The sequence below is a fragment of the Tyto alba genome, unplaced genomic scaffold (genome assembly GCF_018691265.1).
Source record: "Tyto alba isolate M040663 unplaced genomic scaffold, T.alba_DEE_v4.0 Super-Scaffold_6, whole genome shotgun sequence".
In the NCBI taxonomy this organism is placed as follows: Eukaryota; Metazoa; Chordata; class Aves; order Strigiformes; family Tytonidae; genus Tyto; species Tyto alba.
The window spans coordinates 2,981,875-3,002,429 of record NW_024881327.1 but is presented as its reverse complement, the minus strand read 5'-3'; the positions used below and the strand labels follow the sequence as shown (position 1 = coordinate 3,002,429).

The 20,555-nt window shown below is 39.2% G+C and overlaps 2 protein-coding genes across 4 annotated transcripts in view; one reads left to right on the top strand and one right to left on the bottom strand.

Moving 5' to 3' along the window:
- Positions 1-272: 272 nt before the first annotated feature.
- LOC104361827 lies at positions 273-13,598 on the top strand. The gene is made up of 8 exons (XM_032983968.2): positions 273-977; positions 2,942-3,028; positions 3,232-3,465; positions 5,239-5,261; positions 6,082-6,227; positions 6,809-6,909; positions 7,006-7,107; positions 8,206-13,598. The coding sequence occupies exons 1-8, from the start codon at positions 447-449 to the stop codon at positions 9,979-9,981; spliced, it is 3,000 nt and encodes a 999-aa protein (XP_032839859.2). The 5' UTR covers positions 273-446; the 3' UTR covers positions 9,982-13,598.
- Positions 13,137-20,555, bottom strand: part of DDX60 (DExD/H-box helicase 60) — a 48,240-nt gene continuing 40,821 nt past the window's right edge. For all 3 annotated transcript variants that reach the window (XM_032983965.2, XM_042808416.1, XM_042808417.1), the window contains 5 exons: positions 19,124-19,271; positions 16,680-16,822; positions 15,591-15,742; positions 14,079-14,141; positions 13,137-13,980 (listed from right to left, as the gene is read on the bottom strand). In XM_032983965.2, coding sequence (XP_032839856.2) covers positions 13,878-13,980; positions 14,079-14,141; positions 15,591-15,742; positions 16,680-16,822; positions 19,124-19,271 — 609 coding nt within the window. In that variant the 3' untranslated portion in view covers positions 13,137-13,877. The remainder of the gene's footprint in view (positions 13,981-14,078; positions 14,142-15,590; positions 15,743-16,679; positions 16,823-19,123; positions 19,272-20,555) is intronic.

Here is a 20,555-nt window from a genome sequence, read left to right as displayed (position 1 = left end):
AAAATGGCGGCGGCGGCGGCGGCGCTAGGGCCCGGCTGGCTGGCCGGAGCGCAGCCGCCCGCAGGCGGGGCAAGGGGGCGTGTCCCAGCACCCTCCGCCCCGCCCCCATGGCACCGCCGGGCCACCGGTCACGCACAGGCAGCTCCGCGCCCCGCCCGTCAGGTCTGCCTTGACTGGAGAGCGGCGACGTCAATCTTACGCCTTCCCCAATCGCCAACGCGTCTCTCCTTTCCCCGCCTTCCCCCCCCCCCCCCGCCCGTGTTGCTGAGGGGTTCTCCTCCGCGGGAAGCTGGAGGTCGGAGCTGCTGGTGGTGAGGGGGCCTCGCCGCGGTTCGCAGCCTCTCGGCAGCGGGACGAGCCGGGGGTGCTCAGCCGGCTCAGCTGCGAGCCGCTCCGGGGGCAGCAGGAGCGGCGGCCTCGGCCGCCCGCCCGCTCGCTTGTCGCCGATGGAGGCCAGCCTGACGTGCGCCGTGTGCCTGTCCCTCTTCGAGGAGCCGGTGACGCTGCCCCTCTGCTCGCACAACTTCTGCCGGGACTGCGTGCTGGAGTGCCTGGCCTCGGCCGAGGCCGCCCGCCTGCAGCAGCAGCGGGGCCAGGGGCAGGCCCGCCTCTCCCGGGGGGGGCCGGGGCCCGGCGGCGGCGGCGGCGCGGGCGGCGCCCGGGTGTCGTGCCCGCTGTGCAGGAAGCTGTGCCCGCTGCCCCGCGGCGGGGCCGCCTCGCTGCCCGTCAACACCACCCTGGCCGAGGTGGTTAAGCTCTACCGGTCGGGCACGGCCAAGGCGGGGGAGGCAGAGCCGGGGCCGGGCCTGCTCTCCCCGCTGCCGCTCGGGGGAACCTGCCAGAAGCACCCGAGCCGGCTGGTGCAGCTCTACTGCCGGATGTGCCGCCAGGCGGGGTGCGGGCAGTGCGTCTCGGAGGAGCACCAAGGCATCTTCCACTCCGTCAACCTCATAGACACGGTGTACCAGGAGGAAAAAGTAAGCGCGGCGCTTCCTCGCGGGGCCGGGAGGGAGGTCGGGCCGTCCCTCCCGCCGCGCCCGGCTTGCTTGGACTGGGAAGCGTGGTGGGGAGGCGAGAGGCGGCGGGGGGAGCCTGCTGCTTTGAAGCAGGGGGCAGTTGTTGTTTGCGTGCCTTCCCCCGCTGCCCTCGGGCTTCGGCCGCCACGTACAGGGGACCGGGCGGTATTACAGCATCAACAGATCTGAACCCAGCTTACCAAAGCACCTGAAGAGTTGTCGGTTTGGTTTAGGGTTTGTTTGTTTCTTTTAATTGAGAGACTTGCAGTATTTGGTAAAACCTACAGATGCTAAGAGTTTATTGCATGTCTGGATCCAGATTTTCCAAGTTCAGGAAGATGCTAGTCCTACTAACAACAAAAAAAAATTCATACATACCCCCCCAAAAAACAAAACAAAACACCACCCACAGGTATTTTGTTTATAGTCTCTCTGAGCTGGCATAGGTAATTTGGGTCAGAGATAGTTGCATATTTAGAAATAGATGGTTTAGATAAGTAACAATTCATTAAATGTAAAACCAAAGTGCATTTCTCTTTGCATGAGGAAAGCCACTGCCTGGCCTAATGGTTTGTTAGCTAGTTGTAGTGGTAGTAGTTGTGATTTTTTGCAAAATAGCTACTGTTTGGGTAAAATGAGCTTTTCGTCCCAATGCAAATTGGGTGCAGGCTGGCACATCAAACAGCAGTTCTGCTGTGGTAACTGAAGCAACTGCAGGGCAGTTATGAAGAGTAAAGGTATAGAATTTTTAAGTACAGCGCTGACTTCTACAGATGAAAGTTGCTTTTTCACTGATCACCCTGCTGCCTCTCCCATCACCAATGTTATAGGGAGATTAAGGCCAATCACATCCAAATATGGACTAATGAATCTTTATTAAGGTAAGAGAGCAAATGCAGTGCTGGGGTGGCCGAGGAGTCGCAGCTCCGTCCAGGCTCACCAAATTGTTTAAGTTTGAAACCCCCTTTTATCCACACAGCTGCCGGTTTCAACACCTTTGGCATGCCTCCTGTCTTCTACAATCTTCTTCTTTCTTCAGTCCTGTGGTCAGGTACACCTTGTCCTTCAAGTCTGGGCCAATTTGCAGCTCCTTTGTCTTTTATGGCTCAGTGGTTTCAGTTCCTCTCTTATCTCAAGGACAAGGGATACCAGGGATGGCCCATTCTGTTCTTTCATTCCATTGCAAAGGAGTTACCACCCTTTGATATGGACCATCTGGTGAGCATCCCAAGTGGGGGGGCTGTTGGGTTGGTGTTTCCTCAGATCAATTCCCCCCTTTTCTTTTCCCAGTAGTAAAGTCTTTTACTTTTCTTAAAATTTGGATCATTGTACTAATAATAGCTTTAGCCTAAGAAGTAATTGTTTAATTACTTTTAGCGAAAGCAAAATTCTTCTATTACTTATCACAACCAATTGTGTGTCACTCAGGAAACTGAGGAAAAACGGTCTTTGCACTAGACTTTCTAGGTAAATCTTACATGATACTTTAGTGAAGGAGGGAAATCAGTCATAATCCTAGTTTAAAACCAAACAGAAATATGTACAGCTTTCTGTTTTATCAGTAAGGCATTAAAAAAAAAAAATCAGAGTTGCTTGTCAAACTGGAATAACAGCATTAAAACTTAATTGTGATAGATGTGTGTGTGAGGGGAGAGGTTAACAAGGTTGAGGTAAACAATGTTTTAATTATAAGGTAACACTATAGCCATTCTAGCAATACGCTATATAGGTGAGTCTAAAAACATTACTTTGAGAGAGAGGAATAGCAACAAATAGAAACCATAAAATGTTAAGTGATATTTTGAATCACAACCTTTGTTTAATGTTACACAGAACAGCTCCTGATGTGATTCTAGGCAACCACTGGAATGTATTTATTTTATGGAGTGGATAAAGTTGTAATAAGTGTTTCAATTGTCTTGCAGTTAACTTTCTTCAGCAGTCTGAAAAAAATGAGAATAATAAATGAGAAGCTGATGAATGAAATCTCAAGTCAACCGAAAGATATGGATGTGAGTTACAGACGCTGGATTATTTGTTTATATATGTATACCTGCGTGTGCATGTGTTTTTGTTTCTTTTCTCATGGTAGGTTAATCACAACATGGAGCATACTGGTGCTGCTTGTGACACAGATGTGCGCTGAGTTTAGGGAAGTGACTCCATGTAGACATTGCTGCTTCATCTATCTCTTTTCATGTTCTTGTGCTTCTAGATGGTGCTGAACACTGATGCAGAAATAATTGCACGGGAATTTGGAGAAATTGTCAAAACTCTGGAAATGAAGAAACAGCAATTGCTAGAAGATGTTGAAAATCAAAGAAGTAAAAAAGAGAAGGAGTTTCAGATTTGGAAGAAAATGAAGGAAACTCACAAGAAGACCATTGAGAATTTTTTGAAGGATTGTGAAAAGCTTGTCCATGAGTGTGATCCTCAGCGTTTCCTGGAGGTGATGGCCTTTTTGTTATTATTTGATACCAGTTGTATAATGAACCTTAAATGTCATATAGAGCCAGCTGTATTATAGATTATGGTAACGACTGGATCAGGAAAAACAAATTCAACAAACAAAAAGCTCAGACTAAAATTATTTAATAGTGCTTTTCACTTTAGAAAAGTTTGAAAAGCTTTCTTTGTAGTTTATCACCGATATTTAGTGAATTCAGTAGACACTTGTTTTCTTCACTGAAAACTAATGGAATTAACTGTATAGCTGTTGCTGTAACAGTTATGTTATGCTACCAGCTGTGAAACTAAGCTGCCTTGGTGTTGGTTAGGGAGTTACTTAGTAGTACTGCCTTCAAAATTCTCACGTGTCTTTGGTTTTGTTTTGTTTTTTTAAACACTTTGTGTATTAAGCACTTTTAAAACACATTGCATTTTTTAAGACATGAAAAATGCTTTTCTGGGTTAAGATTGGAGCCAGAACCACTAACTTGTTTGTGCTGCACAGTAGAGTCCTGTGTTGAGGTACCTGAGCTAAGGCGACTATGCTGATTTTAAAACCTGATGTAAACTTTGCACCGAGGTGTGCAATGGAGATAAATCAGCCTATTCAAACCTAGTTTAGGTACTTCTGACGTACACTGTGCTAGGTATTATATACGTGGCTGTATACAAGACCCTGAAAGTCTTCCTCGTCATGTTTAAGGGAACTGCGGAGAAAAACAGTTTCTGATTTAAACACTAGAGGAACCCACATCACAACCTTAATCTTCACTGTTACCTAAACTGAGCTTCTTGTTTCATTTATGTCAAATGCTGTGGCTGCAGTTATACAGAGTTTAAGCAGATGGTAGATTTTGGCCAAAGTACTTAAATAACTACTGAATTTTTTGTTTTCTTTAACTTCAAGGCTTATGCTGTCGTAAGAAACCACAGCATATTGCTGTTTTCTGCAATGGGGTCTTTTTGCTGCCTTCAGATAAATAAGAAGCTAAGGAAGTACTTTAAGTTTGACTAAGTTTCTGGTAACAACTCATTAAGGAAAATTTTACTTTACCCGAAGTAGAAGTGACTTCTACTTTCAGAAGAAATATTCTGACTCCAGTGATTAGTATGCTTTAAACTTAGCACCTTCCTACCTGTGCTCCATAACAATACACAACTCATCTCATTGAGGTGGGGTTTTGATGGTGTTTTAAGATTCAGTACCATGAGATCACCAGGTGTTTTTATAGGGAAGCAGCTGGTCTACATTCATTTATTTACTTTTCATTACCCATTTCTTAGGAAGTGTCACTTGACTACAGTGCAGTGCACTTCATACTGCCATTATCTGACTGATTTAAAACTAAAAGACAGCTTTTCTTAATCTTGGTCCAGTAGCATGGTGACAGGAGGTAGCAGAGGCTTCCCTTACCAAGAAATACAAAATACTCTTTCATTTGAATGTGTACAAATATCTGAAATGGATTAGGGAACCATGATGTGGGTCATCAGTCATGATTTGAATGCCTTCATCTGGTTCTGAAGGAGTTTTTAACACAAAATATTACAAGATAAATAATTGTCCCAGGCATCATTTTTTTCTTTTTTTTTTTTTTTTTTTTGCATTTATATGCTCATCTCTTTTTTGAATGTTAACAGGTTTATTTCCTATAGTTCTGTGCAATGAAGACAGGGAGTTCCATCTCTGCAATATTTTGATAAAGCAATAATCTCCTTTTGAGAGTTGGAGGAAAAATTACTCATATCTTACAAATTCTTCTTTTATTTATAGGTGGCCTGTGGCTTGAATACAAGGTATATATATATTTTTTTTCATGCTTTATTAGTTCTCTAGTGTAAATTTAAGATTAAAACCTCAGCAAATATACTTTCAGCTTTTTTGGATGCTTTGTATTCTGAATTTTAGGACGTGTCAAGAATTTGTGATGTACTATCTGGAATTAGAGATAATCTTTTGAATTGGCTCCCTGAGTATAGGAATACATTAATACATGGTGACTGGATATTTTCAGATACTTAAATTGAGGAACAGAGGCATGCCTGGAGCTTTTACAGAAATTAAGTCTAAGAGCATGTGTGGAGATTTTGCAGTCTCTTAATTTTTGCATTTGCAGTGTGCAATACCTTGTATATTTCTTTCTAAAGATTCTTAATTACATTTCTTAACACTCTTATGCAGAGTTTAAGAATACTGGAAATGGAGTTATTTAAAATATGATGTGATTCAGACTAAAATTAGCAATGCCCTCTGAAGAAAGTGTATAATGTAGGTTCAGGTATAGTACACTAAGAAAAGTGGAGCATTTTTAAATCTTTTTTTGATGAAACAGGCACTACTTGCGATTTGCATTTTGTGTGAAGCCTAATTCAAGTGAATCCTTGAGGAGTTTTAAGCAAAAAAATCTAGGAAAAGATATTTTATCGAAGACTTACTTTTTCAGATTTCTTTCTCCCTCTTAGTGATTTCTTTTACAAAAAAAATTTTTTTGTATTAGGCAGGTGTAATTTAGTTGTTGGTATGTGAGCCTTAAAGTGTTTAAGTTTGCTTGGGTTATTTTTTTTGTTTGTTTTGGGTTTTTTGTTTTTGTTTTGTTTTTTTTGTTTGTTTTTCCAGAATGAAAACTCAGCTTGACCTGATGAATATAGCATCCAGCTATGAAAAACCACTGGACTATACTCAAAAGAAGTTGGATATCAAACCTGTCGTTAATGAAATCTTGGCTTTGAAGTTAATGCCTGTTACTGTAGGCATTGTTAAAGGTAGGGAAGAAGGACTTAATAGAGGACAAGATTCACAAATTCATGCTAGGAATGTGCAACTTGTGGAACTGATTGCTAATAACCTGCATGGCAAAAGTATGCAACTGTTCAGAAAACATCTGAGCAAATTAATGGATGATAAATTCATCAAGGGCTTTTAAATGCATTTTATGAACTTCCTTTCTCTAGGAAGCCGCTGTGCTGTATTTTTGGAATCTGGGTGAAGTGTCATTATGATTTTCCTATACAACCACTATTGCCACTGTCAGAAGTGCATTGCTGAATTAGGTGGGCATTTGCTGTAGTGTAATAGGAACATTCACTATGCTCTGATTAAATGCTTTTACCTCATAGGAGAAAACGCTAGGTTTTGTATTAGGGCAAACATGTTCAGGCATTTAGAAACTTCCTATGCAGGCCTCTTGCTTTATTTGGCAGAAGTTTCAACCGGTGCTAGGGTCTCACTTAGGGCAATATACTTTTGTTCTTAATTGGAATCTGTCTTTAGATGCACAGGAACCTTTCAGTATTTCCCATGCCTAATATGCTCTCCATCAGTATTCTTGTATTCTTTCTAATAGATCTACCATCTGGAGGAAATGAGAGCTCAACAAAAAATACTCTGTTTAAAAATAACATAAAGGAATGGCAGGACCAGAAGAATATACCCAACACTTTTCTTGTAAGTTCTTGACTATGCAGCTACCACACTCTACTATTTCGTTTATTTTGTCTTCTCAAAATGAACTATAATGTCTGCTACAAAACATTTTTTCAGCCTGTAGCAGGACAGGAGGAAGCACTAGCAGATGGCAGCAGGATCTCTACTCGTTTAATGTCAATATCAGAAATGTCAGCATTCCAAAACATGAGTCATGAGGTATGATTGAACCCCTGTTGTAAGTATGGCTAAGTTACTATTTGTTATGACACAACTTCCTAAATAAGCCTTTATAATCTTTTCAGTTTTCTTAGTAGAAAGTTACCCTTCCAATTCTAGAATGTGAATCTGGCTAGGCTATTAAAGCTGTCAGGATTTTATTCTTCTTTTTCTTTTTTTCTCCAGAAAGCTGGAACTTAATCTTACTACAGACTTCAAATACTTATTTTTAGATTATAGTGTGGCTTTTTGAGTCACGCTGTAGCTTTCTAATCCAAATAAGCTTCTCTGTTGCCTATTTGAGGAGAAAGTCATCTGCCTGTGTTCTGTTTTCTGAAGATAATAGAATTTGCTCTTCTCAGACTACCTAAATTCCTGATAATTTGACATGAAGCTGAATCCAATCTCTCTTGTTTCATTTCATATGACCTACTTATACAACTAGATTTTTTTTCACTTACTAGCAGTCCCGTGTGGGTGGCTGAGTGAGTATTGTTCTGTACAGAATGACTCTAGTTACAGTTAGTGAAGTATGGCTGGCAGGGAGTCACATAGTGTATGTTCAGAGAATACCAATTGCTTACGTCCTTTAAATATAGAATTATTTTTCCGTTGCTGTATTATTTTGGAGAACATCTGTTTTCTGTTCCCATTGAGAATACAATTTATATAGTTACTGTATTTAGTAAAAAAAAAAAACGAAAAAAAACAAAAAAACACAGAACACCCCACCACCTAAATTTGTTTCAGATGATTTTTTTTTTCCATGATAATTTTGAGAATTTGTCACTTAATGTCTAAACTCCTATTTTTAGCTATTTCTGGTTTTGTCAGTGACTTTAAATACAATTTCTTAGTCTCCTACTTCAAAACCTACTTTGTCAGGGTTCCATGTGTATCTCGTTCAGTTGTTTTTGAAGAACTTTTTTCCAGAATTACTTGTGTTCTGTTGCCTTCTAGCAGCAATGGAATAATACATCATGAATGCTGTAGAGTATACAAAAACTTTTCTTCAGTCTTAGGATTGTATGTGAGTTCTGTAACCTCTGAATCCACAAATGCCATTTTGCTTAACAGGATTCTTTGCTGTAATTGTAGGAGTTACGTTACAAATACTATATGGAACGTCAGAAGCTCACTGATGAGTCCAAGACGCACACTTTACCTGCAAATAAAAAGTATAAGTTTGTAACTGCTGAGGCTTTGAAGGATAGGTCCTCAGGGACTCCTTTTGTATCTTCACCTACCAAAGCAAATAACACAGATAAAGTAAAAATGGGAACCCTGCAAAGAGCAGATGGCTTTGAGAGAAGCTTTTCTGGAACCAGTAATCACAGCATCCCATCCACAAGTACAAACTTTTCTGAAACGAATGGTGACTTAAAATTACTTCACGAGAGAGGTTCCCAGGAAGTAACCACTCCAGCCTTATCAGAAAACATTAAAGACTTAGTTATTAAAGAAAAATTGCCAATGCAGGCATCGGCAGTTATTGTTTCCAGTGAAATGGACACAAATTCTAGTGCTCCATCCACCTTAAAACCAGCAGCAGCAGTAGCTGTTCCTTCTTCAAATTCAGAATTTCTAGATGTTTCTGCAGAGAGACTTTCTGCTTCACCTTTTGCTTTTAGTGCGTGTAACAACTCATTACCCAGATTTATTAAAGATACAACTACATTTTCCTTTAAAAAGAAAGACAGGAAATATGTTTTCCCTCAGTTTTATCTAGGAAAATGTGATCGTGTGGATAAAACTGATAACCAGGATGAAAGCAAATTTAGAAAACATGGTCCTGTAATCAAAACCACCGTTGGTGATGCTTCAGCCAGTCCTAAAGTAGATTCATCAGAAAGTGAGAAGCCAGACTTTTCATTTCCCTTTGGCAATTCAGAAAGAGATTGTTTTGCAGGATTGGGAGTCAGCAATTCCTTTAAGGTTTTACCATTATCCTCATTTTTTAGCCAATCTGAGAAGCCATCTGACAAAAATACATCATCTCCCATGAGAGAAAAAACACTTTCTGCGAAGGAAGCTGCAGAATATGGTACACAGGAACCCTCTGTCCCACGGGAGCAAAAAGCTAATGCCACAGAATCCATCACAACCATAGCTTGCGGTATTTCAGAAACCAGCGCTGCAGCTGGGGTGAATGATGTCTCAGAGTCCCCCCTTCTCCTCAGTAACTGTGTATTTTCCTTCAAAAATAACCCTCTTCAGTTGCCTTCACCAGTATTTTCATTTGGAAGTACTGTCAGAAATCCCTCCGATTCGCTGACTTCCTCTGTGTTTTTGTCTGGAAATGGTACTGAAAAAACAGAAAAAGAGAAGATGAAATCTGTGGATGAAACACCCCTAAATCTAGGGAAGCCTGTATCTTCAGAGCGTGTGGAGCCTGCTTCTAGACATAGTCATCCAAAACGTGAAGGTTCATTCTTTCCTAGGAACTCACCTAAGAAAACGGAAAGTGCAGAAATGCTTGCTGATAGTAATTCTTGTAGTTCAGTGGTCCTTCCTGTTAAATACGAGACTGCCTCTTCCACTCAACTCGCGACAGCCACAAAACAAGAAACAAAGGTAAAAGATGAAGGAAGCGAAGCTGTTGCTGCAAACAACTGTCGCTGTTCTAGGAGGGAAGATGAACCTGAGCCTGGACTGTTTGAGAATGCAGCTTGTTCCGTTCCTGGCACGGGCACTGATCTGTCTTTAGGAGGTTCTGTGCTTACAGTAAATGAGGCAGGAGGAATGCCAAGTGACAGTGATTCTGACACTGAGGAGCTCAGTCAAACATCCACCTCTACAGATACTAGCAGTGCATCAGAGTATTTTTCTGTTGCTGAAGACAAAATATCTACTAGAAGAAAATCAGAGACATGAAGAGAAAGTAAAATGGGAGGTAACTATACCTAAATAAGCTGGAATAAATGCCACTTAACGCATTAAAAAGTGGGGATACCTGTGATTGTACAGCTCTTGCTCTCCCTGATTCTTGGCAATTGAGGTATCTCTGTGTTAGAAACATAACTGCTTATCAGCAAGTACAATGTGCTGAAGTGACCGCTATAGTACAAACCCAAACTGAAGAAACAACCAAAGATGACAGGTCTTGTTAAAGGCCATGTATGCTGTGTCTTCAAGAATGCAGACCCTCCGAGAGGTGTCATTGGGGTATGGGGGGGGGGGGGGGGGGGGGGGTCCGAGGTGTCCCAGGAAGCAGTATATTGCCTTTCCAGTCCAGCAGCACTTGCACTAGGGTTAAATCAGTAAGAGAGCACAGACAGTAGCGTTCACCTCGCCAGCAGGCCGTGGCAGGGAAAATAAAGGATGTTGAAGGGCATTACTGAAAATTGCTTTGTGTATCTCCCTCTGGCTGTTTTGGTTTTCTGTGATGTATTTAATGTATACTGAAGGTGCAACTTCTAGTGGAATGTCAATAATTCTCTTAGGTTTTTGAATTCGAAACGCATCAGTGTTCTTGTACCTTGCAGAAGGGTGTCAGCTATACTTCTGAAACGCTGCCATTGTGAAAAGTCACTGTCACAACTGATTTTCAGTTTGTTTTGGCAACAGTTTGGGAATCGGTGGACAGAGCTTTAGGAGAATCTAGCTTTTAAAACAAAGAATTCTCCTTTTAACATTTGTGTAACGACAGGAAGAAAGGCAGACAGTGCTGCTCACTGTAAGTAGTAATGATCCAGAACTCACTAATTAGTCTGTGGAACAGGATACGAAGCGAGGATAAAAATACCGTATTTTCTAATTTATTAACCACTTCGTAGTATCCAAGACATAATGGTGCTTTAGCTATTAAAATATGCAGATAGTAGTACTACTTCAGATTAAAACTCCATTTCATTTAGTGTTCACTCTCCAGCAAGAGCTGGTGCCAGATTATAATAAATGAATCCTGCATTAAGTAGATATGTCAACTGGCAAGTACTAGATCAGAATGCAGAATGTTTAATATGCCTTCAGAATTTTTCACTGGCAACTAGATAGCAATCTTAAAAAAAAAAAAAAATCCAAATTATCTTCGTAACTTTGTAAGAGAAATATTACTTAAATTTAAATTTCTGCAATGCTTACCAATATACTTACTGTGACAAAATACTTAGAAATACTATTCTTGGTTTAAAAAATCTTGATCTGATTTTGAGTTGCGTTAAATTCTTGGCCTTAGTTTTTCTGTGGCAGTTCATTCCTCTATTAAATGTGCTGAAAAAGTTTCTATAATTTATAAAACTTATTATAAATGCAAACGCGAAGGGAAGATCAGTAAAGAATGTGGTGAAAATTCTCTTTATTGTTACAGTTCTTTATGTTCATCTGTTAAATCCTACTGTATTTCGGTTTTCTCCTAAAAATTGTCCTGCTTTTATCTAGAGATTCTTGTCATGTTCTTCAGCATGCATGGGAGAAGTGTTAAATAGGTACTAAGTTAAATTACTGAAAGACAGAGGCTGACTGTGATGATGGTGGTAGAGTGTCATGGATGGTGGTTGATCTCACTACAGTGAAAGCAAGAGAAAGGGAACCATTTTAGACAGATAAGGCACCTACAGACCTTGTTGCCAGAAGGTTGTAGAAATTGTTTTTCTGTTACAGTGACATAAAAAAAAAAATCTTAGTAAGTTAAGGTTATTAAGAAACCTTACTGAGTTTCTTTAAATTGCCTATTTTCAATGCATCTTCTGTTCATATCTATTAGTTTCATGAGAGCTTGATCTGCTTTAAAGTTTAACTTCGTCTTTTAGTGAAAAGACACCATTATAGGCTCAAAAAGTGAATAACCAGACTGTGATAGACTGCTTTTGAAAGCAGAAATTGTTGCTGTGTGGGTTCAATACAGCCCTAGGACTGCTTTTGACGCATGGGAAGTTGTTGTCTATGTGCATTATAGCTCAGCATTAAGGTTTTACAGGGGAGATGAATAGTAAGCAGGATGTTTTTACTTACAATATGTCACAGTAAAATTACAGTCCACCCCAGATAGTAAATCAGTAGAATTACCAGTTTTCACAAGTTAATTCCTTGGTCATTTTGACTTAATCACTTGGTCATCTGTCGCTATTGGCTCTTTACTAAAAGCCATAACAGGAGTGAGGTACTTTTTATACGCGTCATTAAAAGTGAAATGCTGACTGCTTTTACTAACGCTTTGAGGCATTACAGTCTTCAGCATATACAAGTAGTACCCTATGACAGACCTAGTAAGTTTGGTTTTCACCCAGGATTTCAGATTTACTGGTGAAGTAACTGAGAACACAACAGGACCAATTTCTCACTTTATTCCTTGGTCAATTAACTGTGTCTTGGCTGGAAAGATTACTCCATTTATATTGAGAAACATGAACATGGAAAGGACTAAATAAGGTCGCTTCTACCCTAGTTGAGGAACAGTTGTGCAAGACTGACTTACATATGGCATGACTTGCCAGAGAGTAAAGAATAATTTGAGTAAATTTTATTTTCCAGGTAGAGTTAAAGCAGTCTGTTCTACCACTGTGTTCTGTTTTTGTTTCCTATGTTGAAAAACTGGGAGGAAAAAAGCTTAAGTCAGTTGATGGTAGCTCAGCAGCAGTACCTTACTACATACAGGCTTTCCCCCCAGTATCTCCTAGCAACGTGCTACATGTAGTTTAATGCTGCCTAAAGAGATTTCAAGTCAAACACTTCATCAGTGATCATCTGATGAACACCAGAAGAAATGGGATTTGGAAATGTCCTTAATGCACACTTTGCTTATTATCAGTAGAGAATGCCTTACATCAACATCTTGGTCATCATTATAAAATCATGTGTGGCAATAGGGACCATTATAAAAGCTTAATTTTCCTACATTATCTAAACATTAATATGTGTGTATATATTTTTTTCAGACTACAAGTAGACTAAAATGTAGTGTTAAACTTAAGAATTTTCCAGAATAGTATGAAAATACTGCTGAAAACTTTGTTCATCCCAGCCAAAAAAAAAAAAAAAACAAACAAAAAAAAAAAAAAAAAAAAAAAAAAAAAAACAACAGCCAAGAAAATAGTTAGGAAATTTATTTTATGAAACTTGATTAATTTGTACTGCAAGGGACTTTTTGACAAGTATGGTGGAGCTGTCCCAGATCTTTCCGATTCAAGGATAGAAGAGGTGAAAAATGAAGCAATTCTACATATGGTGGATTAATAAAATGTTCCAAACTTCATTGTACTGATACAAAACCCTATTATACTAAAAATTTTGTAAACTAGAACTGCAGACTGGTTTAAAAAGCTTTTTATAATGGTTCATGAAGGTACTGCTTCATTACTTAATAGAAACCTTGGAAAATCAGAACAACTTATTTTATGATAATTCCCAAAATAATTGCTGAACATCCTTCACAAACAGACTGAAAGTTTCCAGTGCTGTCCTACTGAGGGGCTAATCTCACCAGCTGTCAGAACTGTGACATTGCTCAGTATATTTCTGAGAGCTCTTAACATATATATCACTGTCTGGGGGAAAAAAAAAAAAAAAAGTGCAATTGAAAGGTATGTGCAATTACCTAGTTTTGTAATCTGTTAGCAACAATTATTTAGTTGACATTGGAGCTGATAAAACATCAATATGTAAAGGTTAATTTTCTTAAGTAAACTTTGTATTACTGATACTGGATATTACTAAAGACTAGGTCTATAACTCAGACCTAGTCGCTTGCTAACTTAAAAGCCAGCTGATCTATGTGGTAAGAGTATTATGTACTGCTGCTTTTTTTCTTTGCTTTTATCCTTCTTTTTTCTTCAGCTAACACACTTCAGTTTCTCTTCATAGATTTCACCCAGTTGTTGAAATGCCAGTAGAACATAATCATCTGGATCATCACAGAGTTCACTCAGTGATGCTCTGGATTAAAAAAAAAAAAAAAAAGAAAAAAGTTTCATTTTAAGTTGCTTTAAAGATGAAATATGTATTGTATATTAAAAAGCACGAGTTTATCATACCCTATAGACTTAATGAGGAGTGAAAAATCCTTGAGTGCGTAGTAAGCATCTCCTTCGTTCAGCCTAAAGAAAGAACATTCAGATGGATATGCACAATAACATACTGTTTTACCTTTAATAAACCCTGCCGTGTAGGTTGGGTAAGGCTGCAGAGAGCGTATGCCACGGCCTCAAACACTGACACTAGTTCCTTAGGATTAGTCTAGAATACAAGCTTAAAATAATAATGCTGTAGAGACACATGATTATATAATTATATTAAATATATAAAAGACTCATGAGTAATGTATGGGAACATAACTTACTGATATTATCTTGGGAAGGTGGTTTCAGGTGTTTGTGTAACCTGTCACAAGCTAAACTGGAACGTTATGCTTCGGATGAATCTGCTGGCTAAATTGAGCAGGAGATAGCGTAAGCTTTCTACAGATGATGAATACCCTAGATTTTACAAAAAGGACCACTGATAACTGGAAAGCAACTCGGTTCCTAGTAATTAAGAAAACATTTAAATGAAAAATACAATCAGTATTGTGTTGAAAATAACAGAATTTTAGAATGGTTGGGGTTGGAAGGGACTTTTAAATGCCATCTAGTCCAAGCCCCTTGCCGTGGGCGGGGACACCTTTCACTAGATAGCTTGATAGAATCAAAGAATGGGATTCTATAATCAGTCTGTTTCCTCATCTCTTGCTAGTGTGGCCTTACTGCCAAACTCTGCTATTGTAACTACAACCGTGCGTGGAATGTGTTGCTCTAATTGTTCTTCCTGGAATCTGCTTTGAAGAGCTTACAAAAAAGCAGATACCGTTACACACTCCCAACAGCACTCTTGGGGAGCAGAGAGAGGTGGTATTTTCTTACGCAGAAGTTACTGGCTATGAGCCTGAAGGAAAACAGAGACACTTGATAAAGTAGTTGGGAGAGGGAGCTTGTGGTTGAGCTTTTTTGAGCTGAGGTTGGGAATAAAACAGATATGTGAATGGCTTCAATAAGAAATAGAAGCTAGAAGATGTATAGAGAGATGGGTTTAATGAACAAGGTTACAGAAGGCCAGTGAGATTCAAAGGTGAAAGTGATAATGATGAGAATAACCAGACATCACATTTAGTAGGTATCTTTTTAACACTAATCATCAATTCATCCCTCAATGTTCTGTCATTATTTGACTAAGGTTTTGACATCTTTCTGCTACTATGTTACAGTTTTCTAGACTGCAGTATTGGCTTCCTCATTTCAGGGATTTCTCTGATCATCTTCATTGTGAAAAAACCCTTGATAAAAAAAAAAAAAAAAAACAAAAAAAAAAAACTTCTGAAGAGCCTGTCAAAATAACCTGGGCCACTGGACTTTAATGTAGTATACGTTTTATTCTCATTAAAACATTTAACTAATCATATTTCACAGCTATTCCACCCCTAAGTTCTGGAGGGACAAGGCTTTAAAAACAGTATGTGCTTATATACCATACTGTAAACAATGCTGCTGTTTCTTAAAAACGGTACTACGTACCAGTTATCAGTTGTCAGTGCAGTCAAGGAACCGTGCTTATAGAAGTCCAGTGCGTACGCATTCAGTGGCTGCCTCCTGCCTTGATTATCATATTTGTTCAAACAAAGCAGGGGGCAGTTTGTGACATTAATTCCAAGGGAACGTAAGACAGCCTAAAAAAAAAAAAAAAATTCTGTTGAAGGGTTACGGTGGTTTTGTTTATATGTCAAACCTACTTCTTTAGGCCCACAGCTGGCGAGTACCACGCTTTTAATTTTGGGCCACTCCAGAAATCTGCACAAGTACATGTAGGCTGTAGAGAGAGGGGTACAACTTACACTGCCAGGGCAGCTCTGGGACATTCTGAGTAATTTAAAGTTTGACTAGGCCACTGGATTTCTCTTTGAGTTTTAGATGAGGATTTTTCCATACACATAGATCATGTATTCAGACTGTCTCACTGATGCCTTGATTGTCTTTATTAATCAGCCTTAAGCGTGGAACAGTTTAAGGATGAAGGTTTAATTTAAAATAGCCAGTTGTAGGAATTTAATTCTTTCTATTACAGAATGATGAGTCATGATCATTCCCTAATGCTACAAAGCACGTGCAGAAGACCCCCAGAGAATGCACGCTGACAGTGAACACGCTGATGTACATTACAATTAAGCTAATTTGTATGCTATCTAATGTAATCACTGAAATCCTAGCTGAGAAGCAAAGATCAATGCAATAACGCATTCTTTTGCTAGGATCCTTCAGACTGATTTTTCAAAAAATAAATGTGAAGAAAACAAACAGAGGATATGGTTTGTATCTGAAATTTTAGAGTAATTTACTTGTCTCATATTCAAAAGGAACAGAGGCCTTGCTAGAAAGCAAACTATTTACAGACTTTTTTTCCTACATCCATCTATTCTGTGCTGCTTACGCTGTGATAACGTGGTGCCACTTCGTGATGATTTTTTTTGACCTTTCAAATTGTTTCTCCTAAATCGTGACACTTGAGCATAGTGCCATCGTATTACACAGAGGCAAGAAGATTGTAATAAAAGCATATTTTTATTGACCTCTAATAAAATTCTGCCCCCCAATGAAAAAGTAACTTACTTTATTAACGACCTCCCCATGAAATAGATCCTTATCAACCAGTCCAGATAAACATGCAAAAGGTGAGATGGCAGATACGCTTTTGGTGTTGTCCATCAAATGCGATGCTAGCTCAGAGCCATGCCAATTCTTCGATGCAAATTCTAGACAAGAAGTTTCAAATAGAACGTCAGCCATGCAGGCACAAGCTCCCTTTCAGCAATCCTTTTTAAAAGAGAAATCTTCAGTTCTGTAGATAACGATAGGAAATAGTGCTAATCTTCTAAAGTTCAATCCAATTGATGAGAGTATATAAGAGTGAGCTTTCTAGTGATGAGAATAATTTCAGTTCCCTCCTCGCAACTTAAGCCTTTCTCCTTGATTCATCCGTCGCCAAAACTGCTAACAGCATGAAGTTGTGCTGAAAACAAAGGGTGTGTTACTCTTCTTGTTCTATCTTCATCTTTTATCCTGTCCTACGTTGAAGAAAAATAGGGATTTTCAACTTGTATTCACAGGTCTTAATAGCTAGACATCTAATAATTTCTATTGCTATCCTCTGGACTCCCAGACAAAATTTTTCTTGAAGTGTGGAGCTCTAAAGAATTAATATTCTAATTGAGGCCCTGCTAGAGCTTTAGTATGTGAAGGTTGTCAGGTAGAAGCGCTCTGCTTTGTGCAACCCAGTATGAATTTCTGTTCTTACAACATCAGGGCATTTCAGTTGGCTTATAGTCCGAGTGTGACTTCAATCACTGTTTGTATAAGACCTATCTAGTTATTTCTAAATATATTTGTACTTTTGATTTTCCTTTTCTAAATAGAAATTTACTGTTCCTTTCCAAATTATCAACGATACCATCAATCCTTACACTGCCACATTTTCTGCTTTGTGTTAAGTATGCTGTAGTTACACTGTTTATGGCATTCATAAAAAAATCTGAGCAGTTTGCAATAGTTTTTTTTTTTTTTTTTTTTGCATCCTCACCCCAAGTTATGGTAAGGACAAAAGTCTCTGCCACCTCTTGAACTATAGGACATGCTTTGATCTTCTTTTTCTGTAAATCTAATGGAAAGTATTTCATTCAAAGTGAAACAGCTTTAGCAAAAACGGGAGAATAAAACCATATTACACCTTCCATTTAAACAAGAAACTTTACCATTCAAATATAAGAGAAATTCAATTTTCACAGCTCACATCCTGGGTAAAAGCAGCATTAGTGACACTAACATATATAAAGGAATATATATCATGAAAATGCCAGGCAGCTCATGCATTGGTCTTCTAATTTGGAATTCCATCATTCTGTGATTTACAGCTCTTAATTTCCTACATTTTTCAGGTAACGTATCGAGGTGTGGGGTCCCTCCATTGTCAAAATAAGCAATCTTACACTGAATATAAAAAAATAGGGTTTCACTATCGTGTTGCTAATGTCGTACTATAATGCAGCACTTCCCAGGACTCTGTGCTGGAAATGGAAAACTGTTTTTTACCATTTCAAGCCATACATAGTACTCAATCTTGTTTTGCATTCGCCTTCCCTGTTTATCTCCCTCAGTGCCTCACCTTTGTATTAAGTTGATGTCCACTTCACACAAAACTGTCTATGATTCAGCTATCACCACACTTGAAACTCCAAGTAGATGCTAAGGTATGGTAGCTTGTAACGTGATTTTTTTTTTTTTTTTCATTTGTACACAGCAGAGACTAAAAAAATCTCTGTACCAGTATAGGAAGAATGGATTAATAAATGCAGTTATGTGCTACAAATAAAGTGCTTCCTTACTGCAAAAATAGTATTTTTGAAGGCATGTTATTTTTTGAGGAGCTAGGCAATGAGATAGCGGGATATTACATTGCTTTTATATCTCTCTTCCATGAACATGAGATTATGTAGTAGTTAAACATTTTTCACCCGGTGGCAATCCATATTGCTTGTTAATTTTATAGTCATGCCTTTACATACTGCTTTGGCTATTGGACATCATTTATTGGCATAAGTAATTTAGTTGATTTAACAAATGGTGCAATGTCCTTTAATTGTTACTTCAACCTTAAGGCTGTTCAGATGTTGAAAATCTAACCTTTGTAAGACTCTGAAAGCAATTCAAGTATCACAGGTATTTGAGGATCTGCAAATACATTGACAATTAGATAAGAAGGCTTTTATTCAATAATTACACTTAATATATTTTTTCCTTTTATAAAAAAGACCCTTCAATTTTTAATTTCTCTTCAAAATATTAAAAGAATAGCAACTAAAACGATCCTTTTCCTATACAAAACTACCACACACAACATTGTCTATGATGCTTGTAAAACAAAAGTGAAATAGAAATCGTGTCTCTTTATTAGCATGTCCGGTCATAATTTTTTTCTTTACAAAACAGGAATTAACATAAATTTCCCAATACAATCAATTTCATAAATTATGCATATGCATTCATTTTTCACTTCCTACCTGTCTTTGACAGTGGCAGCCTGTATTCTTGTTCCATATCTGCCAGCTTGGCAGTTGTCAGAAGAAAATGAGCGAAGTTTTCCTCTACCTTCATGTTGTACTCATTTACAGCATCTGCAAAGTCTTCTGGCAGATCTTCTAGGAAGACCTGAAATCACATGCAGTTTATTGCTTAATTCAGGTAATTTCTCCAAAAGTGTCAGTTCCACACTGGTGCAGATATATAAAGTATTAGTACACATCACATATTAGTAAAAAGAAGGAAAGTGTACAGCTCCAAGCTTTACCCCATTTGTCAGGCTGCCTGACCATCTAGAATTAATGGATCTTAAAGACGAACATTAATTTCATGCAGAAAAAGGCATGGAAGAGAAACAATAAATATCAAATTCCTCGATTTTTACTCACGGTGTACTTGGCAAACGGCTTTATTAAAGATGTATCAGCTAGCTAAAAAGGGACTTGAAGGGCTGCCTGTCCCAGATCTTGTTTTGCATATCTTGGTGTTCCACAGGGTCCCTACCAACATGACAGACTGATCCTCTGCTGCCATTCGCCACAGCAGTCCCGAAATCCCTCCTACATGATGAGCCACTTTTCAGAAATAAATACATTTTTCCTCTTGGAATGCTTGCTAGGTACTGGCCACAAACATCTTCATCTGGAAGAAGTTTCCTTCGTTGTTCCAGCCATAGCTTTGTCCTCCAAAATTTTAAGACTTTGCATAGAAGAACCAACAGGAGCACATTACAGATGTTTCACTTCCTGCCTGTACCCACGGTGGGTTAACTTTGTGCATTACTAACGGCGATGCTCATCCAACTAACACTGTCCCAGTTTTGGAAGAAGCACCAAGCCTGCCGTGTCATGTACCACAGAGCAGGCTGGTGGCCTCCTGCGCCATTGGTATGTGTCACGAAAGCTACAGCTCCTTTAATGGAGACAAAATTCTAGCAGAGTGAGGAGAAGAAAGTAAATTGCCATTTGGGGAAGAGATACTTGAGTTATATTGGCTAAAGGAATGCTGTGTCATTTATACTTCTACATTTTGCATTGTCATAACTATACTCATCTGTCATCACTAAAACACACGTGAATAATCTGGTACTTTTCGTCTAACCTGATGCTCAACTGTAACGTCTGTGGTTAAATAAAGGCTTCTTTATTTTAATTCAGTACATACTTTCTTCATTATATTCTAACTACTCTTATTGCACATAGGTGGCATGGTGTTGGCGGGGGGGGAGGATGTTTCAGTTCAGGGCTGGCTGCTGTGAGAAGAGGCCAAGGGCTGCCCCGTGACCGACACAGCCCGCTCCCGTGGCCTCAGCACAGGACAGAGCTGAGCCCATCCAGCACAGGTGCAGCACCTCTAGGAAAGGGCAAAAATGTCACACAGGCAGAGTGAGAAGCAGCAGTGTGAACACCAAGA